Source organism: Cottoperca gobio, unplaced genomic scaffold (genome assembly GCF_900634415.1).
Source record: "Cottoperca gobio unplaced genomic scaffold, fCotGob3.1 fCotGob3_415arrow_ctg1, whole genome shotgun sequence".
NCBI classification, from domain to species: domain Eukaryota; kingdom Metazoa; phylum Chordata; class Actinopteri; order Perciformes; family Bovichtidae; genus Cottoperca; species Cottoperca gobio.
The window spans coordinates 107,088-120,781 of NW_021166997.1; the positions used below are offsets into that span (position 1 = coordinate 107,088).

At 43.6% G+C, this 13,694-nt stretch overlaps 1 protein-coding gene across 1 annotated transcript in view; it reads left to right on the plus strand.

Moving 5' to 3' along the window:
* tmem132e (transmembrane protein 132E) overlaps nt 1–13,694 on the plus strand; it is a 101,292-nt gene that overhangs the window by 61,702 nt on the left and 25,896 nt on the right. The window contains exon 6 of the mRNA XM_029427944.1: nt 7,557–7,762. Within this exon, the coding sequence (XP_029283804.1) occupies nt 7,557–7,762 (206 nt within the window). The remainder of the gene's footprint in view (nt 1–7,556; nt 7,763–13,694) is intronic.

The following is a 13,694-nucleotide window of genomic DNA, read 5'->3' on the forward strand; positions in this document are numbered from 1 at the left end:
TGCAACCTATAATGTTATCGTATAATAACCTTTCCTTATATAGCAATGTACAAACAGACATTACAACCATGAAGGAAGCTGTGCAGAAAGCTGGTGATCAGATGAAATGTGTTTAATTGATAGTTTTTATCAGTGAAATCAATTATTTAAAGTTTAAAAGCAGTTGCAGTGAATTCAAGTTTGAGCTTCCTTTAATTCTCTAATTGTTCTGTGAGATGGACTCAGATTTCTCAAAGGTGTGTTTGACTGCGTGTTGGACACAAGACGATTGTTGCACAAAGGGAGACGCTGGCAGCACGATGAGAGAGGATGTTGAGTGTGCATTGTTTCCGCTGTCTTACACCCACTTTCTAATTACCAGGAGGTTGAAGTTAACTGTCCAAGCATGGATTTGTGTGAACAAATAAATTCTGCCTGCAGCAAGAAGTCCCAAAGTGTAAGCCATCTCTCCCCGTCCATCAGAGCGCCTGCAGGGGGTTTAACCTACCTTCATACCATAAAAATAGGTTTAGCTAAAGAGAGTAGCATTATTCTTCTTAAAACCACTTTGTACTTCAACACATTTCTGCAACTCATGCAGGTCGTGCAGCTGCTGAGAGACGCTGCATGTTAACACGTCAGCGAGGACGCTCGTGACTCGCAGGACGATCAGCTCTGACTTTTGTCTCCCAATAACAGAAGTCCTTAAATTCAACAAATTAATACATCATATTTGAGTTATACCGAGTCTAGTCTCTGTCGAAAGACATTTGTTCATTGAGTAGTAAAACTATTATATTAAGTCGCACTAATGAAATCCTTTTGGGTGGTTTAACTGCTCCTCAAGGTCAGCGGAGCAGCTGTGATTGTACATTTTACAGACTGAAGGCACAAAGTCTCTATATTCTGAAGCTTTGTGCAGAGGGCTTTGTTCACATGTCACTCACAGCTCATGTTATACACGCTACACTCACTACATGCAGGAGATGCACTAAGTTCTGTGTGTTGACAGGATTTAGTGATTTATGGAGTGATACAAAGACAGATCCAGAATCTGTACAAACCTTTGACATGTGAACAACATGAAACACTTTGAACCTGCTTCATCCAGACTTCACTTTATATCTGGACATGGAGCAGATTACACACATTTAATGACATAATGCCTCATTTACATATTTAAACGTCACATGTCAGAAAACTTGTAAAGTAAGTAATACAGTGGGGAAGTTTCACTTCTCCCTCTTTATCTGTGGTGGTCTCCCTTTAAGGTGGGAGAGCTTCCAGTTGCATTGAGCAGGTGTTGCATTGGGACGTCTGGCCTCAGCACGTCGTTGATCATTTCTCATTATCCACTAAAGACAATGCGCTGGACCGTGTGCTATTGAGTGTGTTTGCTTCAGTGCTCCTGCAATTGAACATCGAGGATCATTTAAAATGAACCCTTCAGGCCCAGGAAATACACGAGTCATGACAGTTCAGTGAAACGTCACCCAGAACACAGAAACTAAAGATTCACAGGGAGACAAACAAAGCTGGAAACTACCACACACATTACTGTCATGCTAAAAGTCACCGGTTGTTCGTTTCTTATTCTGAGCACTACAGCACATGCACAGCTTGTATGCATCTCCCCTGGCACTGTGACTCATATAACATATAACTATGATGTAATGAGCAGACATGCCTGTGGTCATCCTGCACACTGTACCTGGCTGAAGGCTCCTTCCTGCTCGCCACACTTGTATACTCGTGTGACACATCTACCGTGAGTGCAGCTCCATACTTAGCATCTGGGGGACGAGCAGTGAGCTTATAGCTCGCGGACAGCTCTGGTTCTGCTGTGTGCTTAAACATCCCTGCAGCTCCAGAGGGAACTGATTGCTTAATGATTGCTTGAAGTTGCAGCAATAATTGTGCAGGAGAAGATGCACGGATGTCATTACTGATATCCAGAATTTGATGAGATTCCTTGAAGTCCTCGCAGTGGAAGCACAACCCTGATTTTAAAGGTTAACCAAGTAACAAAGAAGTGTAAATACATTATTTATACAGACGTATGTGGACTCTTCTGTTTCCATTAAGGTTAAACTTAATGCTGCAGCATGCAATGATATTTTTGTGTCTCCAACCTTGTGGCAGTATTTTGGGGAACATGTTTCAACACTACGATGCCCCCGTGTTCAAAGCCAGGTCCATAAAGAAGTGTGTGTGTCGCTGTCCTGCAGAGCGCCGAGGAGCTGAACCTTAACCTTTCATTTAAACAGGAGCGCCGGCTGTGAGCGACGCATTGTTGGAAACCATCAGTGGTGCTCTTGTGGCTACATAGAGGTGTAATGTTAAGGTGTCCACATACTTTTGGCCATAAAGTGTAGTTAGGGTTGTATCTGCTGGGCTGTGCAGAAGATAGAGATCATATCTGGCTACATACCTGCAGTGGTACATCTTTAAATATATAATGTGGACGAACAAGCGCTCTAAGTTTGCAGATCTCTGCTTTGCAATATGAAATAAATAGAAAAAGATTTCTTCACATCACAAACAAAAAGCTACAGAATCCAGCTTTCCACAACAACAGAGCACATCCACCCTCGACATCATTAATCCTACCAACAACAGGCTAATGGGGGCTGGCTCATTTAGCTAACAGAGCTAAATGAGCTCATTGGTTGCACTGCTCTTGAAGCCAGCACGCATCCATCACATGGAGAAAAGCTTCATAACAGCTCCGAGACACAGTCCCACTAATGCCGGCCATATGTCATCTTTCATTCACTGTTCATTTAATACATATGTTATCCCTAAATGGGAACTCCATTTGGCAGGATATTGTGGCAATTAATTCAGTGAATATTTAAATTTGAAAATAAAATCCGGGCATAATTGCGGTTTCTGTTTGGAAACACATGCCAGGCAGCGTGAGTGTGTGAATGTCATCAAGATGGCTCCATGTTCCTCCTGCAGCACTTTAGTGTTTGTTGTCGGTGACATTGAAACGTGTTCATCTCTTACCACCTCTGGGATAATTGCAACTACAACATGGAAGAACTATTTGGAATCCTTTTGTCTGCTTCTGTTTTATTTTATTTTTTATTTTTTAGACCTTTTTTGTGCTTTGCGGTCACACATATCTTGTAACCGTGGCAACTGAGTCTCCAGTCCATTATGAAGCACTTTACCTGCAGACCTGCTGACAAAAGATAAATGTCCAAAATTACAGATATACCGTGCTATACCCCCCCCCCCTGCAGTACGTAGCCCGACAAACAGCAAACTCTAAAATAGGACATCATGACACGAGATCGCTGTTTTGTTTCTCACATCGTTCATTCTGTGTTTAGTTTTTACTCAGAGAGTTTTATTAATGAAATGGTGAATTATGAATTAAAGCCTTTACATTTCATTTCTTTGTATTGTTTGTTTTCCTCTCGTAATCAGTAAACATGTCTCCAACACACTCATTTCATAATAATTCTGGGTTTTATTCAATTAACTAGATAAGAACAATTCGGTAGATTAAGTCTAACTCTATACATTTGCTTCACGTACGGTTCTGAAACAGACGTCGGCGGTTTCAGAACCGTTGAATCCAGAGTGAAAAGACTGAACCACTGTGACGTGGGAAAGGAGACGCTGGTGTTAAGGAGCTTCATAGAGACTTTCAGCTCGTCGTTTATCCGTCTGGAGACAGTTGGAGACTGTAGCTGGTGAACATCGTGCAGCATTTAGGAGCTAAGGGACAAATATTTCCCTCAGGAGTTAAAGAAAAAGCTCTTTGATATTAGATACTATCATTCACCTGTTGGCCAGAAACTCTGAATGAGAATTGTGATCCATAAATGCTGCAGGTGTTAATAAGTGCAACTGTTGTGAGGTGTTGCAGGTGGGGGGGGGGGGTGGAGAGGAAAGATGGGGGTAGTTAGAAAGTCAACGAAACATGCCACAGAGTTGCATTGTGGGAAGTGTAGGATCACGTCAGATTGATGATTTGTATTTGTCTCTTGTGAGTCTCTAGTGTCCCCTCCAGGGATCATGTGTAAATAATGAGCCGGTGATGCGACGGCAGTAAATCTGCTTCAGCAGTCCGACTGCTGCAGATGGAAGAAGGTTCCACTGGGTTATGTGAACAAATGTGTTTAACTTAACTCTCTGCAGAATGTGGACCAACAGGATGGTCACATCATAATAAAATGGCATTAGAGCATTACCTGCTTGAAGGACAGAAGCTTCACTGGAGCCGCTTGGGAACTTAATTCACTTAATGTTATGGAATAAAAATGTGCGGCGGCTCCTTATGTGTCTTCACTTTTATTAACCGAGCTCCAGACTTTCACTCTGCATCATGTGACCGGTACTCGACCGAATGCAGGGAGCGATCGCACTTGTCCTGATGATCTGTCTCCGCCCAGGCAATCTGCTGGCACCAGGGAAGATGCCACAGCGCATTAGCAGCAGTGTGACGGCATGTGGCGGCTCAGTGTGTGAAAGCCCTCCTCAGCAAGCCCCACAGGGCCACTGATACCCAGAGTTGCTAACAGCTTTTGACTTGCAATTAGCCGGCCAAGTTTATCAGAAGCAATAGCCGCAGGAACTGAAGCGGCACTGCGGCGAGGGCGCCTTTCCACAGTGTGTGTGCACGTGTGTGTGGCTTCAGGGTAGAAGGGAGTACATGTCAGGCAGATGTTCTCGACTCTACATACGGACAGCCGTGCTGTGATTAATCAAGGTGGCCGGGGTCATTGTGTGGAGTTACTTCTTCTTCTAACTCGCTTCAGACTGCACGTGAGCAGACGGAACAATAACACACACACTGGAGGCTGCGCTCGCCCATAAGGTCAAACCCTGCAAAATTGCATTAACTGAACCAGAGGGGAAGACTGTCATCTTAAGAAGTCCACCCACCCTCTCCCCCCACTCTGGCCTGTCTGCATGCAGGGGGAATTATATTACCCAGACCTCCTCCCAGTTATGATGAATCCCCAGCCCTGAGAAGACTGGCCAGCCGACCTCCATTTGCGGGAGATTAGATCCTCTGATTACAATGCCAGCTACCTCCCACCACTAGATAAATCTTCCATGGAGCCCAAAAGCAAAGCCCTGCAGTTCCATTGCAGTTAATAATTTAGTGTTGGAGGGGGACATGTATTTATGATAATTCAAATAGAGCTGGAGATTTTTGACTAGATGGGAAAAGCTAAAGAATGGTTTTAAGTTAAAAATGGCATTTGCTGAGAATTAAATTTAGAACTGTCCGTATATTGAATCCGTACTCACTGACTCACTGATGATATCACATTACATCTCACCATGAATATGTTTATTAATGTGCCATGTAGGTGTTATGAACTGAAGTTCACGCTGCTGTCAGTCTTCGTGTCACATGAATTATGTGTTTGCCTAAAAGCTTTTGTTGGTATTATATGTCTGTGTAATTATTCATAGATCATCACGGCTGCTTGTGTCGTGGTTTGCATGCTTCATTCACACTGTACGCACTTAACACACTCTAAGAAGTAGAAGCACTAATTTGACTGCAGAAAAGATGCAGATGAGATGCGAGAACAGCCGACAGCCAGTACGCATCATGTCATCATGTACAGCCGTGTTTCTCAGCCTGCAGGTTTTTTATTTTGACCAAACACAGCAGCAGCTGATTTTCACTGATTCGTTCCAGGTCTCTGGTTAAAGCTGCCGAAATCAGCTGCTGTAAATAAAATCCTGCAGAGTCGACGGCACACGGCTGGGAAGCACTGGTGTGCTAAGTATTAACATCCAGACTCATTTTAAAAGTTGTTTCACACAAATTGCAAAGATAATACGCAAGAACCTATTCCAAATGAGATCCAGTCATGCACATAGTGTCGGTTTTATGTTTTGAGATGTATCAGTGTTCACACTTTTAATTGAGACTAGTTATTGACTAGAAAGTAGTTCCTGGGTTGTCCTGACAACCCAACATATTATTTCTGGTTCTGTCAGAAACGGATCTCTAGAGACGGATCTCTTCAGAGACGGATCTCTTCAGAGACGGATCTCTTCAGAGACAGATCTCTAGAGACGGATCTCTTCAGAGACGGATCTCTAGAGACGGATCTTTTCAGAGACAGATCTCTAGAGACGGTTCTCTTCAGAGATGGATCTCTTCAGAGACAGATCTCTAGAGACGGATCTCTTCAGAGACGGATCTCTAGAGACGGATCTCTTCAGAGACGGATCTCTAGAGACGGATCTCTTCAGAGACGGATCTCTAGAGACGGATCTCTTCAGAGACGGATCTCTTCAGAGACGGATCTCTAGAGACGGATCTCTTCAGAGACGGATCTCTAGAGACGGATCTCTTCAGAGACGGATCTCTTCAGAGACGGATCTCTTCAGAGACGGATCTTCAGAGACGGATCTCTTCAGAGAAGGATCTCTTCAGAGACGGATCTCTAGAGACGGATCTCTTCAGAGACGGATCTTCAGAGACGGATCTCTTCAGAGATCTACTCTTAATCCACTAATTAGTCTTTTGGGTCTTAGTCGATTAATCTATTTTCTTCCTGCAGAACGACTTGTATCCAAGACATTTCTGTGCACATCTCTGGCAGATGGAGATGAAGAGAGCTGGAGTGTGAATAAAGAGAGGGAGCTGCATCGCATTGGATCACAGGAGTAAAACTTATTTTCTGTTTTTGCAGCGGTTACGTTCTAAAGCACAAATAATCACACAAAGCTCTGCAGTACATTCAGAGAGACGCCTAGATCTTGAATGAATGCAGCCGTGTTCTTCAAACTGGCACACCGACACAGCGCGGACGCCGAGGGCCGTGATGGTATTTGACGATCTGGGAATGAGAGCGGGCTGCACACCCTGCTTATTGGCTGGGGGTTACTCCCCCACATGGGATTCATTGGCTCTGTGTTGATGCCCAGAAACTACTCGAAAACAGAAAAATAATAAGAAGAGAAAATGCAGGCAGTGGGCTGCAGGGTCTCTGCACACACACAGACACACACACACACACACACACACACACACACAGACACACACACTCACACACACACACACACACACACAGACACACACACACGCTTGTAGAGGGTCTTAACTGAGAGGGATTGTTTCTGTACGAGTCCATACGTTGTTTTTAGGAACATATTGCACGTTATATCTTTAGTGGTGCTTTTGCATGATTCTCTGTGGAGAAACTCAGTTTTACAGATTTGCTTAATCAACTAAATGTTATGAGTGTTAGTCGACGAGGAATTTCTTCACTGGAGGATCTAGATGTGTCAAAACCTGGCGAGTAAAGCCCCTGGTGATCCCTGTCCATCTCTTGTTCATTAATGAAAGTATTGGCAGAAATGTTTTATGTGCCCTGAACTTTCACATCAAATTCAAATACCTAAGAGATCCTTACTTTATATTTGCTCTGCAGAAAGTGTCAACCTTGAAATGCTCTTCGATGAATTGTGGCAGCGACAGCTGCAGCCAGACTGTGCTGTATATCATCCCTCACCACTTAGATCCTCTGCCACCGCAGTGACCATTACCATATAGATGGTCTTTGACTTCTGACCCTGATCTGTTCTAGGTGTCCATGAATTGCGACTATGTGTTCGTCAACGGGAAGGAGACGCGGGGATCCATGAACGCAAGGGTGATCTTCAGCTACGAGCACCTGAGCGCACCGCTGGAGCTGACCGTCTGGGTGCCCAAACTTCCCCTGCAGGTGGAACTTTCTGACAACAATCTGAGCTTCATCAAAGGCTGGAGGGTTCCCATCCTGCCCGACCGAAGGTGAGCGGTTAGCATGCAGAAAATACTGTTTCATGAAACTTTGGCCATCATTCTCATCTGTTGTTCTAGTGTTTAAGAACGTGGCAAAGTCAAGAAACATGAGATCAAAACTAAATGATCAAAACTTCACAGCTCATAGACTTCCCGCCTCAACTACCGTGATAACCGTAGTTGTGCGCAGACAGTCCCCTGTGCAGCGAGGGATTACAGCGCTCACTTTGCAGTTTTGCTCGAAAATAAAGTAGTTTAGATGATCCAGGCAGTCAACGTAACAACACATCCCTCAATCAATCTGAGACAGATGACCATCATGTGACGGTCACACACACAAAGAGTAAAACCAAAGCACTGCACATTTTATGTAACAGCATGTTTGAAGGGAGGATTACTTTGCTTCACTATACCCTGAGCCAGAGAGCATTAGGTGCAGTAGATGTTGTATTTTTTTTGGTACATGATTACCAGAGGACTCATTATCCAAAGAGCATGGAACCCCACAGTCTTAAACATTAGCAACTAAAAAGCCGCCCAGCCGTGTCTCTGTTATCCAGGATTATATGTGTAGTTGCTTGTTTTGCTCCAATTAGACGCTCCGGCTCAGGTACGCGGCAGAACCATACCCTGCAAAACGAGGCTCTGAAGTGCAAATTGATCTACGAGGTTGTCATGTTTGTGTCATACCCGTCTGAACCCATTTTATACAACAAGTCCGAGACACAGATGTAATTTGGCTTTTTGTAAGTACACAGAAAGCTATGCAGATTGAATATTGGTTGTACTTTCAGAGAGATAAAGATGTTCTGCACTAACAAGCAGATAATTTGGGATGTTTCTCAACCCTGATCCAGGGTTCAATCAGGGTTGTTTTAGCTGCTGTTGATGCAGGGAATCTTTTCAACATCATGATACAGTTCTCTGCACTTATTCTTGTAAGGAATCAGACATCTTGGCCTTTATGTCAATATTATACAGTAGAAGCTTTTGTCGATGATAGAAAATCCAGCAGCCAATAAAATATGAATGAGCTGTTAGAAATATAAAACCTTGAGATGTGGAAGAAATGTCACCAGTGGGAGATTAAGGTTGTTCGAGCCAGGACCCCGATGAAAAATGTGCTCTCAGGTTAAGGAACCTGAGCTCATTAACATATTCCAGCCTTCTTGTCATTCATGGAGCCGTAACAAACAGGCCCACAGCCCTTCATTTAGGAAGTGTTTAATGGGAGCATTAACACTCGCACGGGTGGCTGCTGTCATCGCTGCTGGAGTACATCACCGTGCACCAAATCCATATCTACACAACCGGAATACAAATGGCGTGTTTAAAGAGTTGATTGAAGAATTTACTTATTTCAAATGACCTAGAGTGCTAGGGAAACATCGTGCATAGCCTCATTTCTCAGAGATCCCCAATGGGCTATAAGAGCTATAGGCGTTATTTTATTATGTAAAAATGTGTCTTAAATCTTCACTTTAGCTCCATTCATTCATTCATTAGAATCTTATACTGTAGTGCTTGTGGATTTGTGGGATGTTCCTCGTTATGTTGACGGATTAGGGTTTGCCGTGTGTCCGCTGGTCACCGGACCCCAGGGTTTGCCGGCACTCTCATCGGGTGTAACTCTTGTTTAACGATATTTTCTTTGTTATTCAACAAACCCAGGATATTGTTCTCTAAAGTCCCTTTACAATTATTCCAACCCATTTTCTATGCATATAACTTCCATCATGAAAACAATAATCAAAGACCCCATGTGAGCTGTTTGGGGTTGCTATGATTGCCACACAGCCGGGCCAGATCATTCATCTCCCTGCAGGTGAAGCGTTTCTGTCTCGCCTGCTGTCATTTGGACTCACTGAGGGGACGTCATTGTCTTTACTTTTCCTGTAGTTCTTTGCAGCATCAGACAACTGCAGACAAAGACAGCTCGCAGCATCCTCCATGGTGCCACATGCAGACTATTGAAGCTGCTGATACTGACTAGACTGGCCTTCCCACAGGACTCACTGACATTCCTGCTGCTGGTGTCGTACACATCTCTTGATGTATGCGATATAGCATTTGTTTTTCTGTTGCCTGATCTATAGTTGCAGCAGTTTCACAGCAGGTTGCCGTTCACTTGGTGTTATTTAAACGTGGAAGATGTATTTTTACATCACAACCACTTGGATTTTAGGCATTAGTGCAGCTTGCACTGATACCTTCTGTTTAAATCAAAGCATTTTACTTCACAGGAAATTAACCGTTAGCATTTGTTTTGTTTTGAAAACAGCCTGGATCTCATTTCAGGGTTATTGTTCTTGTCAAAGTGTCGATGCTGAGGATAGCCGAAAGTAATAACTCCCTCAGAGAAGTGCGTTTATATTCTCCACATTCATCACATGTAAGAGATTCACTCACTCAGCGTAGAGTTTGACAGTTTATTCTTAAATGTATCCGTTATGTTTCCGTCTGTCCGTCCCGTTCTCCTGAACGCTAAATCTCATAAATGTCAAACGTCCACATGGACTCGAGGATGAACTGAAAGATCACAACTCAAAGAATTCATACTCTAATTGTGGCAACACGCAAAACTGTCCAATGTGATAACATGATGAAGTGATGACCTTTTGGATGGACTGTGAGCTGCAACCTGACCAGTTGGTGGGGGTTTAGAACCGCAAGGTTCGAGTTTGGACTTGTAAAGATAACCCAGAGGATGCAATCACAACTTCCCAGTTTGAGTTCGGCCGGAGACTTCCACACGCTTCAGCTCTCCTGTTCAAAAAAGTATCAAATACACCCAAAATGAACATTTCTCATTTGAAGTATATGCAAAAACATGCATCGTTTTTATTAATGGCACTCTCGATCATTATTCATGTTCACTTGACTGCTAACTATGTTTGTGTTGGTCTTTACATTTTGACTTGTTTTAGACTCAGGACTTGACTTGACTCGGGTGCAAGCGGCCGAAATGTGTTTTCTCAGACGGGTGGTGTCTCCCTTAGAGATAGGGTGAGAAGTTCAGCCCTCCGTGAGAGACTCGGAGTAGAGCCGCTGCTCCTTTACGTTGAAAGGAGCCAGTTGAGGTGGTTCGTGCATCTAGTAAAGATGCCACCTGGGCGCCTCCCTAGGGAGGTGTTCCAGGCACGTCCAGCTGGGAGGATCCCCCAGTCGGAGCTGGAGGATGTGACCCGGAGAAGGGAAGTTTGGGGTTCCTTACTGGAGCTGCCCTCGCGACCCGACCCCGGATAAGAGGTCGACGATGGATGGATGGATGGATGGACTTGGCTTGAACTTCAGTAAGACTTTTTTTTACTTGCAAAACAACAACCTGGACATCTGCCATCAACAAAACAACACCGCTGCCAAGAAGACTGGCAAACTGTACTGAACCAAGACGCCAGGCAGGCGGAGACACAGCAACAGGATTTACGAGAAATCATCTTAATTCTGAAGAACGACGGCACTTACAATAGCACCGGCGTGAGATAGCAGGATCTATTTGTCTTGACCTTGCTCTTGTTTGTTTGCAGTCATTATGGAGTGCTGTGATAATGAATTAGAGGATGTTTGCACAGGCCTCACAAAGCACTGTAAATAATACCTCAAAGTAAGAACTCTCATGCAGTATATTGTAGCTCGTTAATCATCTCAAACGCACTCCACTTCCACCAAATCGTGACGATTATCTGCATCAGACTTTGCTGAAGCTGCTTCATTTTGTGACTGAATTCTTGTGTTTTCATTAGCTCTCCATCCTCCCATCGCTGCTGTTTCTCGTGCTTATTTCTCCTCCTCTCACAAGCGCTCCGACTCTCCTTTACACGACCTCTAACCTCGACACTTTCCCCTCGCCTTCGCTCTTTTATTCTTCTTTCTGCAGCGTTTCCATCCTACGTTCCTTCTCTTCTGCAACGTGACACATTGTGAAGCTTCCTGCGCAGCAAGGTCTCTTGGCCTGCAGTGGGCCTTTGCTACAGTGCAGCAGAATTGCTCACTGGCTGCATTATCCAGCAACATGCTCTAAAAAAGGAAAGAAAGTGTAATCGGGCGGGCAGCTCGTGTGCACTGAAGCTTCAGCTTGTACGTTTGTATCAGAGACTCTAATAAGAACAGACAATATTCTTCTGGGGGAGAAAAAATATCAACCTTATTTTCAGGTACTGACTCAGGAAGGTAAACTTCCACTGACTTGAGCCAAGACTTGTGAAACAGGGACAGAGAGAGCCGGACTGTCTCATTGGGTTTTTCTCCACCTTTAACTGAATGAGTAACGAGTGTGCAGTCTCCACGTCTGCTGTGGAGTTAACTCACTTACCTAAGTACAACAGCAACTACATGACCTGAAGCTACACTGTCTCCAGCACACAGTGTGAAGTGCAGACGACCCACCAGGAGGGGCGCTCCTATAAACATGTCTCTGATCAGTTTTAGGTTTTTGTCACAATTTAGTTATGCTTTTCTTTTTATTAAATTGGGAAATTGTCAAAATGGATGCAGCAGACGACATATATATACCCTAACTTCTCCCCTACACTGGATCCTACATTTCCCATAATGCACCCAGTTGCATCTTTTAGTTAGACCTTCCCTTCCTGATAAGATCCTGCAGTTTGTAACTTAAAGACATGTTCACAGTGTACTCCTCGTGCCGAATAAAGTAATTGTGTGAAATTATTCTCCTTTAAATTTGAAAACAATTTACTGAAATATATGCAAAACAATGTAGTTTAAGGGGATTTCTTTCAGCCGTATTTCTCTGATCCTGAATTCGTAATGAATCACAATGTTCTGCTACAGTCATAAAACTCGAACAGACGAAGGAAACATGAAAACACTACACTGCTAACAACGGCTCATTAAATACCTTTTTATCTTCAACACTATTCTTCACGTTTGTTCTGGTGATCCTGCTTTTGTGATGAATTCCTTTTATTTGTCTGCTAGTTTCTTTAATATAATTTGACTTCCCATGAATAAAAATGCACCAAATTCTCATCCAGAATTATAAATACGTCTGAATAAAATATAAATAAACTCATAAACCCCTCCTACCTGAGACACAATCCATATGCAAGCTTAAAACCAGAAAAACCAGAAGCTACATGCTGTTTTTATTATGCTTTTTGTATTGTTTTATTAATATTATTATTATTCTACTGATTGCAAAGATGCAGTTTGTGCTAATGTTGTGGATTATTGCACAATGTATCTGTCATGGCAATCATTCCCACATCACTAAATTCATAGCAGCTTTTCCACATTGCTACAAAAAGACACAGAAACTGTGAAATTGCTTTGCATTTATTATTTATTTTAAGAAACGCATTCAACCCACCTGACACACGGATGTGTCCGTGACCCGAGCTTAATCACAGCGAGGGAGGGGAAGTTGCAGTTGCTCGGATGAACAACCGCATGCAGGTTCCCCCCGATGATCCATAGGAGCCTCACAGGACGCCCTTTTAATCATATACATCATATAACCTGCCAGGGCAGAGGATTGGTGGGAATGACGAGGTGTGGAGAGGGAGCGTGCTAAGATGAGTTAGTAATCAAAGGTAGTAGGAGGGAAAGGTGGAGAGGTGAAGCAACAATGCATTTCCCGCTGAGTACCCTAAGCGTTTATGAGACCTTGGGACAGAAGTGTTTAGCCTAATGATCGGACCTGTTCCTTGAACCGAAGTGTATATATATATATATATATATATATATATATATATATATACACTTCGTCAGTGTCTGAGAGCCCCGCTACCTCTCCTGAATATCGACTTGTTCAGATAGTTGACTCAAAGCTAAGATTAAGCAGAAGAGGAACTGGCAGACTGTCAAGCCTGCTGAGCGACGTTGGGTAACTCATACATCTTGTTGTGGAGCAGATTGTGCTCGGTTGGGGATGCACCTGGCATGTTTAACCCCGCCGCCCAGGGCTCCTGTGAAATAA